The 18351-nt window shown below is 32.3% G+C and overlaps 1 protein-coding gene across 3 annotated transcripts in view; it reads left to right on the top strand.

Annotated features, from left to right (window-relative positions):
• GUF1 (GTP binding elongation factor GUF1) overlaps positions 1 to 18351 on the top strand; it is a 37244-nt gene that overhangs the window by 661 nt on the left and 18232 nt on the right. For 2 of the 3 annotated variants that reach the window (XM_057729401.1, XM_057729400.1), the window contains exons 2-15: positions 1443 to 1554; positions 1713 to 1861; positions 2143 to 2223; positions 3132 to 3209; positions 4899 to 4982; positions 8326 to 8390; positions 8904 to 9107; positions 10581 to 10720; positions 11834 to 11957; positions 12305 to 12437; positions 13473 to 13616; positions 14573 to 14706; positions 16939 to 17040; positions 17889 to 18008. In XM_057729401.1, coding sequence (XP_057585384.1) covers positions 1443 to 1554; positions 1713 to 1861; positions 2143 to 2223; positions 3132 to 3209; positions 4899 to 4982; positions 8326 to 8390; positions 8904 to 9107; positions 10581 to 10720; positions 11834 to 11957; positions 12305 to 12437; positions 13473 to 13616; positions 14573 to 14706; positions 16939 to 17040; positions 17889 to 18008 — 1670 coding nt within the window. The remainder of the gene's footprint in view (positions 1 to 1442; positions 1555 to 1712; positions 1862 to 2142; positions 2224 to 3131; positions 3210 to 4898; positions 4983 to 8325; positions 8391 to 8903; positions 9108 to 10580; positions 10721 to 11833; positions 11958 to 12304; positions 12438 to 13472; positions 13617 to 14572; positions 14707 to 16938; positions 17041 to 17888; positions 18009 to 18351) is intronic. The other variant, XM_057729402.1, reaches the window with a different exon arrangement.

The following is an 18351-nucleotide window of genomic DNA, read 5'->3' on the forward strand; positions in this document are numbered from 1 at the left end:
TGTTGAGGAAGCTGCTAGTTGGATTTTCTTGCACCTTTTTAGCCATGTGACCTGAGCAAGGTACCTGACCTTTCTGTGATCGTTTCTTCATTTGTTAAATGAGATGCTGATAAAACTTCGAATGGGTGCCTGTGAGGCTTGCACGATGTAAGGCATAGAACTTTTAGCCCAATATCTAGAGTGTAAGAAGTGCTGGGTATGCCTTCGCTTCTGTTTGTTTTGTTATTTCATTCTGCCTGAGCCAGAGCAGGCTTGTGCAGTTCTGACTCTGTTCCTGTGGTTAGAGGAGGTGGAGGTTCAGCGACTCTAAAAACTATAGTATCTGATAACTGTGAAGAGATATAGTTTAGGCAGTAAAGTGAAGTAACTGAATGCAAGTTGTGAGTAACTGAGGATAAAGACTGTAATTATTCAGTTTTACCTTTTTCTAAAATGCCTGTGGAATGTAAAATGGATTTATTGTTGATCTTAAAAGTGGTGCAGTATTGCATATCTTTCGAATTGAATGGTGGGGGGGAAATCCACAGGGCAAACAAATCAGATTTAGTGCGGTTTTTTTGCAGAATTTCTTTCAGGTATAATTACGCTTTAATTGTCTGCCTCATATTGGAGCATTTCTAAAGAAACAAGCTAATGAGAATTGTGTATTTCACTGTAATTTCACTTTTTTTGGTGCTGATTATGAGATATAAATTTGATTGGAAAAATGAAATGTTTTGAGTATCAAAAAACTGACATGTCTACGTGAATACTAATTTTTAGCAATTTGCAGTGAGTCTCAGTAAAACAGTAAAGGTGTATGCAACTAAAAATCTGAAGTTAAATTTTAAAAATATTTTAAGAATTTAAGTGATAAATAAGAGCTTTTTTTTTTCTTATGTGATCATTTTGTCCTCTTCTCTCTCTCCAAAGAAGTTGTCAAGTCACAAAATCATCTAAATTAAACTTTTGAAGGCTCTTCTAGGAGCACAGATTTTTAAGTAGACCTGACTCTGTTGATTAAATATGTGATGGGGGCAAAAACTTTTCCGTTTTTTCTTTTAGCTTCTCTGTAGCTTTTTTGTTTTGAGAGATTTTGTTAGACCAGATGCTCTAAGGCTGTAGAGGAGTTCTAGGTATCTTGTGTCCTCCATTCATGAAAATACATTCAGTTCCTCATTGGTCCTCTAGTGGTGGAAATATTATAAGGGACTTTTATTTAGCCATATGGTGACTTTTGACAGTGAAACAAATGTTTTTGATGAGTCCTGTTTTAATCCATGGTTTGTAATATGACTTTAGCCATACATCTCTTTATTGTCAGAGGAATAATATAAACAATGTAAATGCTATAAATGAAATTGTTCTAAGAAGGCTAAAAGAACCTTCTTTGATTTAGTATATTTGCTTCATATCGTGTACAATTTATAGTCATAAATGTAATATGTCTCTCCCTTTTCTAGGAAAAAATTGACATGTCTAGATTCCCTGTTGAAAACACTAGAAATTTCAGTATCATTGCACATGTGGATCATGGCAAAAGTACTTTAGCTGACAGGCTCCTAGAACTAACAGGTATTTTCATTGTATGTTCCATACCTAATTAATGGCAGTTAATAATTGATAATTACTTTTACATGCTTTTTAAAATTTTGGTTTTAATTTTATATGCAGTATTGTCTCTTTAAAAGCTTGTAGAAATATCAATAAACATTTCTATTTCTAATTTATAGGGGCAATTGATAAAACAAAAAATAATAAACAAGTTCTTGATAAATTGCAAGTGGAACGAGAAAGAGGAATCACTGTTAAAGCACAGACAGCATCTCTCTTCTATAATTGTGAAAGAAAGCAGTACCTTTTAAATCTCATCGATACACCGGTAAATTTAATCTCAATTTTGTTTCTGTTGTTAAAGTCAGCCTTGTATTAATAGTGCAAACAGATCCTTTTTTCAGTTTTTGAACTGAACATTAAACACCTCACTTTGCTTTTTGTTTTCTCAGTGTGCTTATGTTAATGTAAATTGTTTCAAAAGCACAGGCCAAAAAGTAAACCTATTAACTTTTTATCCAGTGGAGTCAATAGATTTGCCAAAATGCCCCTCTCTAAGAAACATTTAAACTCTAACATTTAGAGGTATTAATATTTTTTGTTTCTCAGGGCCATGTTGATTTTAGTTATGAAGTATCCAGGTCACTCTCTGCTTGCCAGGGTGTTTTACTTGTGATTGATGCAAATGAGGTAGGTACTCTTAATTGTATATGATATGATATGCTATTTGGTTGTTCCAAGGTTTTCCTTAAAATGTTTTTGAAAGTAGAATTTTTGTGCTTGAAGAAAATGGTTTATTTTATTACTTAATCAAAATTATGTTTTGGTCCTATTAATTTGAAGTTTTATTACACTAAAGTGGTCTGTGAAACTGACTAGTTCATCCTTTAAAAATGTTAAGCTGATCAGAGGAATTGTTCAAGAGATTTTTGCAGTGTGTCATATTATATATACATCCTAACAAAAAAACTCAATTTTAAGCAGTTCTTAATCTGAGGTTTCAGTTGTTAGCAGAACTTGAAAATAAATCTTTATTTTTGAGGTTGTTTTGAGTGTTTTTAAGGTAATAATTTGGGAAGTGTTAGGTTTAAAGAAACATGTCAATAACATTACCAAGTTCTCTGGTATAAAGATAACCATAAAAACATATTGAGATGAGAATATAAGAGCTATGATATACTGTTTAAGCTTTTGATATATGTCAGTTTCCCACAAACTGTTCATTCAAAACCCAAAGTTTTTTTTGTTGTTGTGTTAAATCTTCCCTGATCCTGTCAGGGAGAGTCAGTCTCTACCTTACATACATGTACTGGGCTTTATAAAATGTGTCACATGACTCCTTTAGGAGGCTTAGAGGTCCTTAAGGATCTGTGTTTTACTGCTTTGTCTCCAAAGCCTAATACAGTGCCTTCTAAAAAACATTTCCTGAACTGAAAGGAATTTTCACAGGGAATGATCCAGATGCAGGGAAGTATAGATACCATAGTTTGCCTTGTACCTTTGCTTTTGATGAAGATGTGTGGAATGGTCTTGAATTACAACTTCTGTGATAAATGGTAGGATGATCATCTTAGTGTCTTGTGTCTTGGTATTTCCAGGGTATTCAAGCCCAAACTGTAGCCAACTTCTTTCTTGCCTTTGAAGCACAGCTATCGGTAATTCCAGTTATAAACAAGGTAATTTGTTAGCACATTTATTATTTTACTTTCTAAAAGTAAATTTAGTGTTTGAATATTACTTGTTATTTTTTTATATGAGGAATCTTCAGCTATTTATTAAATGGAGTTGACACTTGAACAGCATCATCATCATCAACCTGCTGTGCACTCAAAAATCTGCATGTAACTTTTGACTCCCCACAAACTTAGCTAATAGCCTGTTGTTGACCTAAGCCTTGCCAATAACTTAAACAGTCTATTGATACATTGTATGTTATATGTATTGTATACTATATTCTTATAATAAAGTAAGCTAGAGAAAATAAAATGGTAAGAAAAATCATAAGGAGGAGAAAATATATTTACAGTACTGTTCATCAATACCCTAAGTTTACGTCAGCTGTTTATAAGGTGATCAACTCTCAGTACTTACATCAGTATTGTCTTATGTGATACAAAACACCATAGATATTATGTGTATTACTAACACTAGACATACAAAATTAAAAGATAATATGGAAAAGAACTTCATATTTATTTGCAGGTATAATGATTCATGCATTGATAACAATGAAGCAGAAATATGATTGCTTCATGGTATGATACTGTATGTGATTGCTTCATGGTAACCTAGCATATACACTAATGAATGAATCAAAGTTTTTATGGCATACAGTATTATAGTCACATTCATAACAGTATTGGAAACATCGTCATGTTTAAAAAAAATGCTTATCTGTAATTATAGGCCAATATGCAGCTTCTCCAGTTAGGAGGGGCAAACTGTATGGTAATGTAATTCTTTGAAAGCAGAGTGTAAAACTAAAAAAACCAATACAGTATTAATTTTATGTTAAATATCACCCCTCTTATGCCTTTGCTAGGGATAGGCTATCCACCTCAATACAAGTCTTGCATATGATGTTCTACAAGTGTATTTTTACATATTTATTGGAAAAAATCTGCATATAAATGGACCCATGCAGTTGAAACTCTTGTTATACAAGGGTCAGTTGTGTATTGGTGGGATTTGTTTCTTTGAATTGCATATGGTAAAACTGCAACACAGACTCCTGTACTGGAGACTCCTGGCCTGTAGTTGAGGAGATAGTCTCCCGAATTACATGGAGTAATGGGGGGCTGTTTCTGTAGGAAAGGGCAGGACAGACACAATAGTGTGTTAGACTAAACTATATAAAGGAAAAAGAAAAGGACCTTATGAACTAGGAGGAAACAGTGTAATACAGGACACTTAACAGTTAAATGCTAAACTGAGCACTGTTGATAAAGCTTAACTTTTATATTTTAAAATTAATAAATTAATCTTAATTAAAAATATGCATTGCATTGTTTTATTTTTTGATATTGAAGAAGCAGGGTTGCTTATAGGTAAGACAGTTTGTTGTTATAAGTTATATCTGACTTATAAAATAGGTTTACTTGGTGTCATTATTGAACTCTTCTGCCTTGAGTAGCTAACTGCCTCAATTTCTTGCTTACTCTGCTGTCTGCCTTCTATTTTCAGTGGACGTGCTTGTTAAAATTATATTGCCTTTTTCTAGATTATTCTTATTTTAATGCTTTTGAAAATAAAATCGTAAAGGGGTCAGTTAGTTTAAAAGCAGATATGCTTTTATCTATCTCCAAATACTGTTAATATGTAATACGCTTTAATTATATTAAGACATAATGAATTTTTTTTTTAAGATAGATCTGAAGAATGCTGATCCTGAAAGGGTTGAAAAACAAATTGAAAAGGTGTTTGATATTCCAAGTGATGAATGTATTAAGGTAAAATACTTTTGTTTTTTTAGAAGACTTGGTTTTACTTTTAAAAATCTCAGAAAATTGGCCTAAGTATATTATTATCTTATAGTTTTACAAAGTTCTTTTTACTGATATTTCATTTGATCTTTGCCAAATCCCTATTACATGGTTAGGACAGGTAGAAATTACTCTTACGATACAGTTGAAAGGACTAAGACTGAAAGATTTTATCACTTTCTTAAGATTCTAGATCTAGTTAGCTAATGTACCAGGATTAAAATGTAGGCCTCCTGCAACTCTTTATAGTATTATTTCTTGTGTGCCATTTTGCCTCTATGGAAATATTCTTTTTGAAGAGTAGAGTGAGACTAATTCCAAGGCATTTTTACATATTCTTCGAAATAGATTTTATTTATATCAAGTTGATACTATTTTAAATTTGAATTTTTAAGTTACCTTTTAAATGTTGGTTTGGGTGTTAAATAGCTGTAGCTGAACTAAGTTATGCTACATACTGTGTAGTAAGTATGTCAGTGCAATAATATAATGTTAAGCTTCCACTTCCAATCTTGTTTGATTTTTGAAAAAGCAAGTTTCAGCTGATGATTTGGGGTTTTTTTTGTTTTTTTATTTTTAACACATTGGATGATTATATACAACTTGGTAATAACTGGAAAAAGCAATAATTTTTTTTTCTTGGATATATACATAGAATTTAATGGTTTTTATTATGAAGAGGGACTTTGCTGTAAGGTAGTCCTGAAATTATGATATCATGACTTGTATTATGTTATACTAAAGTATTATTAACTTCAGATTTTAATAAATCTTTACAAAATTCATTCATATACCTAATTTGGTGTGTGCCAGCTAGGGACACAGCAGTGAACAGTACAGGCAAGACCTCTGTCTCATTATGTTTATATTCTACTTGGGGAGGCACTCATTGAATAAGTAAAAAGAGAAGTAAGTATAGTAATTACTGAATGAGACAGATGTCAAGGAAATACATTCAACAGAGTATATTGTTCTAGGTGGAATTACCATACTTAATAATGAAAAAAGTCTTTTTCTCAGAGAGGAGCTATGATGCAGAGTAACTTAGGGAATTCTTCTTTGATGAATTAAGACTTGAAGAAATGAAGAGCTGGGAGAAATGCATTTCTGGAAGAGGAAGGAGCAAGTGTAAAGGCTTGGCATGTTTGGCAAGGTTTGGCATGTTTAAGGAACAGAAAGGAGGCAAGTTACATGAGACGGCTTTGTAGGCGGGAATCAAGTCATTCTGGGACTCTTACTGTGCTAAAGGGTGTAAAATTTTAAGATAATGAAAGTATTTTAAAGCAAGGGAGGAAAATAAACTGATCATTCAGGTTGCCTTATAGAGAATGGATTAGAAAAGGGTAAGAAGAGATATGGAGAAACCAGCTTGCGGTAGTAGCCCAGGTACAAAATGGTGGTGGCTAAGTATGTGGTGCTGATGTTGAAGAAGTAGGCAAATTTGACAATACACGAAGTGTATTTTGTGGATACAGTAGATTTTGCTGGTGTGTTATGTGTAAGGAAGTGAAAAAGAGTCATGGAGGGTTTGAATTTGAGCAACTGGTTAAATACTGGTATTTGTTAATATGGAGAGGACTCAGGGAGGAACAGACATAGTGGGAAAATAAAAAGCTCTGTTTTGGATATAGTGGATTTGAAAGGTCTGTTAGACATCCTAGTAGAGATATTGCATAAATCTACAATTCTGGCATTTGTGGAGAGGGCTGAGTTGGAGATGTTTGAGTCATTAGCATGTTTGTAGTATTGAGGCCGTGGAAATAGATGCCATTTCCTAGGGAGAAAGTGTAGGTAGAAAAGAGATCCTAGAAGCCAGACTACATTATAATCAATTTGTAGGGTATTATGAGTAAGAGTTTGAGAAGGATTAGAGAGTAGGATTCAGAGGAGAAAGGTGAGAGGATTTAAGTTTTCAGAGAGGTGGGAATACACATTGTAACAAGACAGGAGGCAAAGATGTTGTGGACATAGGTACAGATGGATTTGTATATTTAGATAAAGCAGTTTTTGATGTTTTCTGTTTCCTTAAATGAAGTATGAGGCAAAGTTATCAACTGAGAGTGAATTGGCCATAGGGAAAATGTGTAGATTGAAAAGGAAGGTGGTGTGAATTATCTTAATGAGTGGTAATGTGAATTTAGTGAGGGATGTGTCCTGGGACTACCAGGAAATGTTAACTGTACATTGAGATCTGTGGTCATGAACTTATAGAAACCAACTGAACCAGTTACTTGATTTTTCTCCAGCAATGTTAAGCTGCTCTGATCATAGGCACAGAAAGGCATGCTGTCACATTTGAGGTTTTACCAACTGCTGATGATAGAGAATAGAAAGTAGTTGAACAGAGTGATTACAAATAGTGGAACCTTGGAATCTCAGCTGAGTAAAGGGGCAGGGGGCTAAATGAATAATTAAAAAAAAAAAAAGTCCATTCAATGGATTAGAGGTTGTGATCTTAAAGGACTGTTGCAAAGAATGTGCTAGAGTCTAAAGCAGCCGTTCTCATTAGAGGGTAGTTTCGCCCCTCAGGAAACATTTGGCAATATCTGCAGGCCTTTTTTGTTGTCACACTGGGGGGGGTGGGTGCTACTGGCATCTTGTGGGTAGATGAGAATCTGTGGATACTGTTAAGCATCCTACAGTTCATAGAACAGCCCACCAAACAAAGAATTATCCAGCCTAAAATGTCCTTGGTGCCGAGTTGAGAAACTCTGATCTAGAGGGACTTTGAAGGGTAAGAGGAAGTATTCAGGGAATTGGGTTTGAAATAAAGATTTCAGAGATAGTTCAATTACTGGTAATGACAAAGATGAGTCAGGTGCACATGTTTTGAGTCTTCTGGCCTGCCTTTTCAGTGTGAGAACAATAGTAATAATATGCCCTGCAGTTACCTGTATACCATCCACATGTATTATTTATTCACACAGCAGCCTTGAGGTTTAGGTAAAATATGAATAATCAGTTTATTTATCAGATGAAGAACTTGAAGCTTAAAGAAATATGTATTGTTTGAAGTCATATATTACATGTAGGGTCATGATTATAATCCAGATTTTTTGAACTTTTAGTCCACTGTTCTTTCAGTACCATAATCAGAATGCTTTTGTAATTTAATACCAGAGAATCACCTAACTGTAATGGAAGGGCAGCTGTCTATGTGTTATATGCTTTGTGCTCCCTTTTACCAAGTTCTTCAAGCAAATTGATAACTTTTAGAGTTATTTCATTCTTTCTAATCATAGAGCCCATTCACAAGGATAGAAAAGTAAAGCCTTAACTTTTTAAGTGTTTGTTTCATATACATATTTAGATTTCTGCTAAACTTGGAACGAATGTTGAAAGTGTTCTTCATGCAGTCATCAAAAGAATACCTCCGTATGTATTTTGCTCTTTTTATACTGTTTGTTTAACAGTACAAGGTCCATCAATTTGATGTTATTTTAGCTTAGTAGCTATGGCACATATACTCTTTGTGATTGGTGAGAATAAATTTTTAATTTATTTTTAGTAATATATAGAAGGCAAATACAGCATAGAAAAATAAAACAGGTTAATAGGAATCTCTTAACAGTTATTGTGATAGACTTGAATACATTGGTACTTATTGTTTTTTGTTTTAATCCTGAACAGATATATTTCATTAGTTTCATAAGTAATTTAAAAATGGTCATTTAAAATGTATTTAAAACTTGAGGATGAATTAAAACTAATATAAATATAGGCATTATACTGTATAGAAAGGTCCTTTTGGCTGTGAGTTAATCAACCTTTCTGAAGTACTAGAATGAATTAAGCATAATATTTGAGCTAAAAAGGCATTATATTAAGATTTTTATTTATTATTTAATTTTAATTTGTTAGTATTTGTTCTTTACTTATTTTTGATAGCCCTAAAGCACATCGCAAAAATCCCCTGAGAGCTTTGGTATTTGACTCCACCTTTGACCAGTATAGGGGTGTGATTGCCAATGTAGCATTATTTGATGGAGTGGTTTCCAAAGGAGATAAAATTGTATCTGCACATACTCAAAAGACATATGAAGTTAATGAAGTAGGAGTTCTGAATCCTAATGAGCAGCCAACTCATAAACTGTAAGTAATCTGCATTAGTAATTGAAAGACACTTGTATGTGTTTCTGTCACAGCCTTTCTTAACTTGGTGTGCTTATTAGAATGATCCCAATTTGGTAACTTAGGGAAAAAAAAACCTGATTATTTGGTGCAACTACATAGTGAATGGTCTTTCAAAAAGAATCTCATGTGTGAGGGACAATAGGAATTTGATGTATCTTTTTATTCCTTTTGGCTAGTCATAACTAATTTTATATTCTGGTTGCAGACTGGGTCCAACACTGATGTATTTGATGAGACAGAGATAGTTCTCTCATCCATATCCATACTGGGTATCCATATTTGACATTTAATTTTTTTGTAATTAGATTTTTCAACATAAAATAGTGAAGAAAATTCGATTTTCTTTACTGTGGAATTCAGGGTCAAACTTTGATTAGCTAGAATTTATGGCCTGTGAGGTTAGCAAGGTAGTTATAAAATTACATTATAAAACTGAGTTCTGAGTTCACTTATAAAACAAATATATATTGAGTGCCTATTCCATCAGTACTCCAGATACTAATAAGATAGATTACCTTGGGCACATAGTTTTCTAAGGTCTTTGTTTCCTCATTTGTCAAATTTAAGATATTAAATCAGGTGACTATATAGGTGACACTTGATAGTTTAATGTTGTATGTCTAAAACTAGGACTGTTTGTCATTTTTTTATGTAATTGAAAGTCATAAAGTCTATTGTAATTTTACTTAAATATTTCTAAAGTGTGTCTGTATTCTTATTTAAGTATTGTTAATTTATAGTATTGTATTAGTTTCAGGTGTACAGCATTGTGATTCAGTATTTTTATAGATTATATGTCATTAAGAGTTATTGAAAGATAATGGTTATAATTCCCTGTGCTATACAAAGTCTGTCTATAGTCTGTTGCATATATATTGACCATTACTGCATCTTTAGTGAAGATTTTTGTACCTCATCCTAAATGGAAATTATCATTTAGGAAATTTATTTAAAAAAAAATAAGGTAAAAGTGTCAAACCTTGGGGATTTGTTCTTTTCCTGCAAGAGGCATATCATCAAATAGATAATCAGATTTGTTGAGAGTTCACATTTTTTGGCTTGGTTAAAAATATTGTTTTGTTTTTCTTTTTTAAAGGGCATCTGTAATGTAATTCACTAATATTACAAGGAGTGTTTTATGTTTCTCCTTTTGTCCGTTTCACTGTTTTTTAATATGCAAAGGTGGGCAGAGTCATGAAGAAGGTCCCTAGGCTTATTGTGTTGCAGAGGTCCTTGGTAATGGATTGTAAGGCATGGGATGTTCTTTTGCTGACAGTCCTTAGAGTTGAGAATTGATATGTAGTACTTAATTTCAGTTTGATGAGGTTTTGTTTGGCAAGTGTCATCATTTCCTGGAAAAGTAGAGCTAATTCTGAGTATGCACATGACACATTAAAACAGTAAATATTTCCATATAATAATTTTATTTAGATATGCAGGACAGGTGGGCTATCTGATTGCTGGGATGAAAGATGTCACTGAAGCACAAATAGGAGATACATTATATTTACATAAACAACCAGTGGAACCCTTGCCTGGGTTTAAATCAGCGAAGCCAATGGTATTTGCAGGTGAGGAGCTCACATATTCAAAGGATAAGGGACAATTTATTCTAAGTTGAAATAAAAATTATTAGAAATACTCATTTTAAAAAACAGCTAATTCCTGTTTAAATAACAGCTACTCTGTTTTTCTTAATTTTTTTTTGTGGGTATGCTATATACATACCAGTTAATTGCATATGTATGGTGAAACTTTATGTGGGAGATCATTTCCTAAATTTTTTAAGGATTTCTTAAAAAATAACCTTTTAAACAAGCCCTCTGATGTATTGGAAGAGCACAGTAATATGAATTTCCTTCTTGTTTCACTTAGAGAGTTGGTCATGTTTGAAATACTTTTTTAATTAAGATGTTTTTATTACTAATTATCAGTGGACATTTACTGAGTGCCTTCTCCTTCGCTGGCCTTTCTTTAATACTGTATATACTAGTACAGACATGGCAGAGAAGAGTCACTGCATGTATGCATAACTTCAGAACCTCTTACTTCTGTGTGATATCACAGACATTTGAAAAAGGAAGACCTGATTGAAGGTCATCAGGTTACCCTGTGCTGGGTATCCAGTCCTTGTTTTCTCCCTTTTGTATCTCTCATTTGGAATTATGAATGTGGTTTAACTCTCCCTATCCCTGTTAAGACAAAGTCAGTCATTTGGATTTTGAAGGACTTAAGAGGTGAGGACTTGGGTTTGAGGTGAAAGAGAATCTGATGAATCACTAGTTTTTGTTTTCATTTCTACCTCTGTTTTTTATCTGCTAATGGAATTTCATTTGTGGTTGTGGGATGTCTTGCATTTTTGTTTCTTAAAGTAAACACAATGTATTTTCCTGATAGGCTTAATTCCCATGGTTCTTTTTTGTTTTCTCTGTAATTTTTGCAGAAGCAAAAACATCATTTTGAGTGTGAATCTAGTGGTAAATTCAGAGTTTATGAAACTTGCAAAATACTCTGAAGCCAGTTTAACTTAATATTTATAGTTTTCTTAGCAGACTAATATTTTGGTCAGTGAAATACAGAAAGTAATTTAAAAGCTAAGTGATTAATTTTGAACTTAGCAGCAGTGCATATTAGCTTTTCTAGGCAGCATTTCACGTGATAATTAGAAATCATTGTGTCCCCAGGAATGTACCCTATAGACCAATCTGAATATAATAACCTGAAGAGTGCTATAGAAAAACTGACTCTAAATGATTCCAGTGTGACAGTTCATCGGGATAGTAGCCTTGCCCTAGGTGCTGGCTGGAGGTAAGATTCACTTATGTTGTAGGGTTCCATTTTTATTGAAAAGTAAAGTTTACATGGTTTATTGCTCTTTAACAGTTCTGAAGATAAGTTCATACTAGTGTGAAATCTAAAACAATGTCTGCTTGTTTCTCACTGTGGATTCATATGCTATGGTAAGTTTTATAGCTATTTTACCAGTGGAAGATTTTATCTTATTTAGTGAATTTATGCTAGCATTTAATTATGATGTGATAGCTTGAATGACACTTTTGATTCCACTCCTCCCCTACAAAGTAGCAATATATTCATCAAAGAAAACAGAGCCCATGGGACATAAACATTTTGGAGTTTGGTTTTTTCTCCCCTAGGTTAGGATTTCTTGGACTTTTGCATATGGAAGTTTTCAACCAGCGACTTGAGCAAGAATATAATGCTTCTGTTATTTTGACAACCCCTACTGTTCCATATAAAGCTGTTCTTTCATCAGCAAAATTGATAAAGGTAATGTTGTGAGTCAGCATACCAAGGAAGACTAATTAAATGTGTGTATGTGTGTGCAGAATATGAGAGAAGCATTTTAGTACACTAGTAGCTGAACAGCTATTGAAACTAAATATTTCTTGATTAGTAATAAAAGTTAAATTACCTTATGATGGAGAAGTTACTTGAGAACTAATTTATGCATTATTTTTCTTAACCTGATAAAATCTCCACATTATCAATACTAGTCTGCTACTAAGGGTAAAAAGTAGAATTAGTTCTGAAAATACTTGTCTAAATTCAGTGCTAAGATTGAGTATGATTTCGGTCATAAGTAATTCACCATATGAAAAGTAAAGCTTCTCCTACATGGTTGTAGGAAATTTTAGATTTCAGCTTAACAGTAGAGACAATATTGTATTCAATCTAAGTGACAATCTATTCATTTTAAACAAATATTAACTTTGACATCTGTAACTTGGGAAACTATTTACAGTGCCTTAGAAGGGGCAGATTAAAATGTATTCTTACATCATATTTTTCTAAGTGGTGTATACAGTCTGTTTAGTAAATGTCAATAACCAGAATATATAATAATATTAATATTAAAGATTACAATTGGAGAGTTTTTTTTGTTTTTAAAGAAAAACATGGCACCTCGGACTTCTCAAAATTAGGAATCTATTCTCATTGTAAAGACGCTAGTAGGAGAACGCAAAGACAAGCCCCTAAATGGGAGAATATTTGCACATCACATATTTGATAACACATGGGTATCCAGAATAATAAAGAATTCTCAAAATTCAAGTAAAAGAAAACAAACAGATCAAGAGAAACGGTCAAACTATCTGAACAAACATTGCACCAAAGAACTGGAGAGTTTTTAATCTAAAGTGTGTTAAGATAATATTCTAACCTTTAGGGATTCTCTTGTTTTTATTCAAACACATTCAGTAATGAAATAAATTCTAACATATACTATAAATTAATAGAGAATTTAAAAACATGGTAATAAGATTTTTTTTCTAATTACTGGTGATTTTTTCTTATTTTTAGGAATATAGAGAAAAGGAAATTATAATCATCAATCCTGCACAATTCCCTGATAAGTCAAAAGTAACAGAATATTTGGAGCCAGTTGTTTTGGGCACCATTATCACACCGGATGAATATACTGGAAAAATAATGATGCTTTGCCAGGTATAAATGTAATACTGTTTGATACAAAAGTAAATTTTAGTCTTCTCAAACAGTGATACCCAGCTTAGGATTTGAACAGTTTCTCTCTGCAGAGCACATTAAACAAAAAAAATTTTCAGAAAGATCTATATCTATATATTTTATCTATTTATACATGTAGATATACATATATATAATTATATTATTTTGATTTTTAAATAAGAAAATAGAACCAGAATTTTTGATCATCTGTGTTTACTGAATTGATATTTTAGCCTAAAGGAAAGAAATATGATGCCATTTTAACTTGAGTAGCTAAAAGTATAATTTCCTTTTGCCTTTTTGAATATTTGAAATTGGGTATCATTTGAAAGATAATTAGAATACTTTAAAGGCCTTTGATTGGCAGGTATTCCTCATTTTGTGTTAGTTCTTGCCATATTGTAATAAATGATTTAATCCACTATTATAATAAATTATTTAATCCACAAATTTGATATAATCATAGTCCTCAAAAAGTACATATTTGAAACATTCTGACGTATATTGAAAAGAAGTCTCAAATGAAGACTAGTGGACTTGAATTTTAATTGTCTTGTCTTGCAAAAAAATTTAACTTTAGTCACTTAATTTCTCTGGACCTAAATTTCTTTTATTTGTAAAATAAGAAATTCAAACATGACTTTATCTGTAGCTAATTTGATTTATAGTTAAATGAAATACTGTATAATTAAAAAAGACAAAATTATCTGATAAAGACAAAGGATTAAAAGCTTTGGTGGCAAGTATATTGTAATTGAAATACAAAATGGTTCTCCCCATATAACAAATATTGGTTAGATGTTTTTACTAGACCATGAAACAAATATTCCTTCATTTTGCCCACTCTTTGAAGTTGATAACTGACATTTTCTTTGTTCACTAAGTAAATCATTTGAATTGGTTATCATTCAATAAATTTTTTATTCCCTTTTCAGGCTCGAAGAGCAGTTCAGAAGAATATGATGTATATTGATCAAAATAGAGTAATGCTTAAATATCTCTTCCCTTTGAATGAAATTGTGGTGGATTTTTATGATTCTTTGAAATCTCTGTCTTCTGGATATGCTAGGTAAAAACTTAATGGGAAACTCTGATACCTGGACAATTTTTTCTGAAATATTGACCAGCACGTGTTTACTCCACTTATTTTAATCTCAGTGATCTTGAAGATGGTTGAGAATCACACTGTAAGGTTAGAAAAGCTTGGAGCAACCTTATCAGTGTTACAGAGTACTTGTAATTTGCTTAATGGAAGAATGAATTTCTTTGATTCATCAAACTATTACTTCTCTCTTAATGACAAAAATTTTAGTGCCTTCTTCATGAGAGGAGTTGTACTCCTGTATGTTGATTAAAAAATTATAATAATTTGAAAAAGCTATTAGGACCTCAGTGACACTTTTAAAATATATTTGTATGTTATGTAATCCTAGGAGCACCTGTGTACATTTGGATAAGTGAAGTACATATTTAGCCTGCAAAAAATGTTAGGTGTGCCCCTGTATTTGTGAATACTTCAATAACTTGGTCTTCCCAGGAATAAGTGGTGTGCATTATGAAAACCATTACCTTATCCCATAAAAGTACATGGAGGAACAGCCTGGTAAAATTGAAGTATAACATTGTGGGAGTATTTTTTGTTAGGGCAAATGACTCTAGATGCCCTCAGTGTCCTAAAATCTTACATTACTGGATAGCATATACTAGAATATAAAGGAAATATGATGGAAAAGCGAATGTTCACAAATGTGTAAAACACATGCACAGAGAATGTGCATGCGTACTTAAATCCCAGCGTTTTGAAGAATATGATAACAGTGACCTGGAAGTTTACTTTGTGAAATGAGCTTTTCAGGGAAGAGAGTCAGCGTAACTCATGATAGAAAGGAATCTTCTGTTTATTTGTATTGAGAATTGTTTTTCTAATTTGTCACCCAGTTTTTTTTCTGTCGTCTTTCAGACAAGAGCTTGAGTAAATAAGTAGCAATGTAACTTAAAATAAACTGAATTGAGGCAGTATGTTGTTAAACAATTACTGTAATTAAAAATATGATTACTAAGTGTTTATAACACTTTGAACAAAAGCCTGTGAATTCTAGTTTGCATTTGGGCACCACTTTCTGAGTTAAGTGGTCTTAAAAATCTTTTAGCTTGGAAACTTAAATATATTCACATTAATTGAGTAAATATGATTTAAATGAACTATGTAAAAAATAATTCCAGCTTCCAAAATTAAGGTAATTCTTATGTTCAAGAATGTATGTGGATATTTGTTCATATTCTGAAAATCTGAAATTCTAAAATTTTGGAGCATAGAAAATTTTAAAGCTGTAAACAAGGTGAAAGTCTAGGGACTATGTCTTATCTCAACATGGAACCTTTATATAGTGTATGATTAATGATGTTTGTTGAAAAAAGAAAGGATTTTGGCAATACTTTAGACAGGTTTTAGAGTATTAGTGTCACTTTGTGACCTTCCTGCTGAAAACCTTTCAAAGCCAAACATTTGCAGCTCTGGGCACCAGTTTGTTTTAAAATTAAGGCAGTAGGAATACATGTTCTCATCAATGTCTGCAGAGACATGAAAGTATAATTGAAATTTTCTTTCTCATAAGACATCAGCTTTGTAAGTTAAACCTGTTTTCATTAGCACTGTAAGCTTTGACCATATCATTAATAGAAACAGCTGACACTTACTAAATGCTTATTGTGCTTAGCTAGGTACTGTTCTTAACACTTTTTATGTACTAGGCACTGTTTAAGTGTTTTACATGTATTAACTCATTTCACCCTCAAAAAAGCCCTCTGAAGGTTTATAATGAAGACCCATATATGAAGGCCAGAAGTTACATTTATTAATGACTGCTTAGCACTGCCGTAGCATTTATTTAACTGTTAATAGAAAGTTAAACAGAAACCCAACTCATGAATCTGAGAATGAGTAGCATATACCGTTGTCTACAGGCAGCCAGCTGGTAGGAGGGAATATTGGGAAGGTGACATTTGCTTTCAATGATCCATTTTCCTAGCCTGGCTTAACAGTTTTTTTCCCTTCCCTCAGTAGAGCATGTCCCCCTTGATTTTTGTACCTAATTTCATAAATGTAAAAAGATGAGGAAGTTTGTTCCTTACTGTGGTCATGTAGATCCATTCATATGAAATTTATATGTAATATTTTGTTTGAAAGTTAGATCTTTTGGGAGGGATATGGGAGGAGGTAGAAAAGATATTTTGAAAAGAAAAATGTCATCTCTTGGGAAATATAATGTTTATCTATCACTTGGACATTTTTCCTTGTTAGTTTTGATTATGAAGATGCAGGCTACCAGACTGCAGAACTTGTAAAAATGGATATTCTACTGAATGGAAATATTGTAGAAGAGCTAGTAACTGTTGTACACAAGTAAGTTGAAATAGACACTAGTCATGGAATGTGAAAGTAACCACTTTTTGATATGTTTTCATTTAATTATTGGGTGCTCATTTTCATTTGAAAGCTACATTTTGAAAACTTAAAGGGTAATTAAATTTCCATGTACTAGTTTTTCCTTCCATTTCTTTTTCCATGTTTCTCTTTCCAAACTGTTAAAAGGAGAATAGAATTATAATAGCCAAAAAGAGTAGTGACATGGAAAGAAGTGTTTCCCTTACTGCCTAAGATAGAGTAAAAGAAAATGTTTTTTAAACAATGATAGATTTAAAATTGAGAACAAAAAGTTTTTTGTGTTCATTAAAACTTTTATAAGTATGTTCAAGAAATAGTGGATTGGTTAAATTATGGAGCACTCATATAATAATCTATTTTAAGCCATTAAATTATATTGTAGAGTAATATTTAGTGATGTAAAAAATGTCTATTAAATAAAAAAGGTAGAATATATCATAAACACTATGATCCAAGCTGTAAAAAACAAATAAATATAAATATGTATGCAGAGAAATAACTACAAGGATACATGTATGTTTAGCAGACATTCTAGAATGTTTAACAGTGGTATTCTGTGGGTGGGGGAAGGGCATTAAGAATGGTTTTTTCATTCTCTAATGTACGTTTTTCTAGATTTTCTGTAATAGATCATGTTAGTTTTGCAGAGAGGTCATATATGATTCAGAGATTAAGTGATGTTTATGATAAACAAGTTCCATTTTTACGTCCTTAATAGACTTTACGTTGAATAGCATATTAACTAGAAAGCTACTTTAAATATTCTTATTTAAGATATGTGAATAGCTGTATTTTTTCTATCTCAGAGACAAAGCACACTCTGTTGGCAAAGCTGTATGTGAACGTCTGAAGGATTCTCTTCCTAGGCAGCTGTTTGAGATAGCAATTCAGGCTGCTCTTGGAAGTAAAATCATTGCAAGAGAAACGTAAGTTGAAATTCATTTTTGTTCCCTGGTTGGTTTTAGCGATGATATACATAGAAAATGAAAGAATATTAAAAAATTTAACTTAAAGTCGTCCTAAACTTTATTCCTACTTATGGAAACATTAATCTCTTAATTCCACTAACTTAAATGATGACTCTTACTTTGAATTACTTATATGACTCTTTTGGGTGATAATTATTTACAGTTATTAGTATATATGGTGTGAGTTTTATTTCTACTCATTTTATTCAATGACCCCACTGAATTTCCTGGTTAAGGAATTTCTGTAAAATTTTTATGGTTTGTTTTATCCCTTCAAGTAGATTATAAATTAATAGGAACT

Source organism: Hippopotamus amphibius, chromosome 3 (assembly GCF_030028045.1).
Source record: "Hippopotamus amphibius kiboko isolate mHipAmp2 chromosome 3, mHipAmp2.hap2, whole genome shotgun sequence".
NCBI classification, from domain to species: Eukaryota; Metazoa; Chordata; class Mammalia; order Artiodactyla; family Hippopotamidae; genus Hippopotamus; species Hippopotamus amphibius.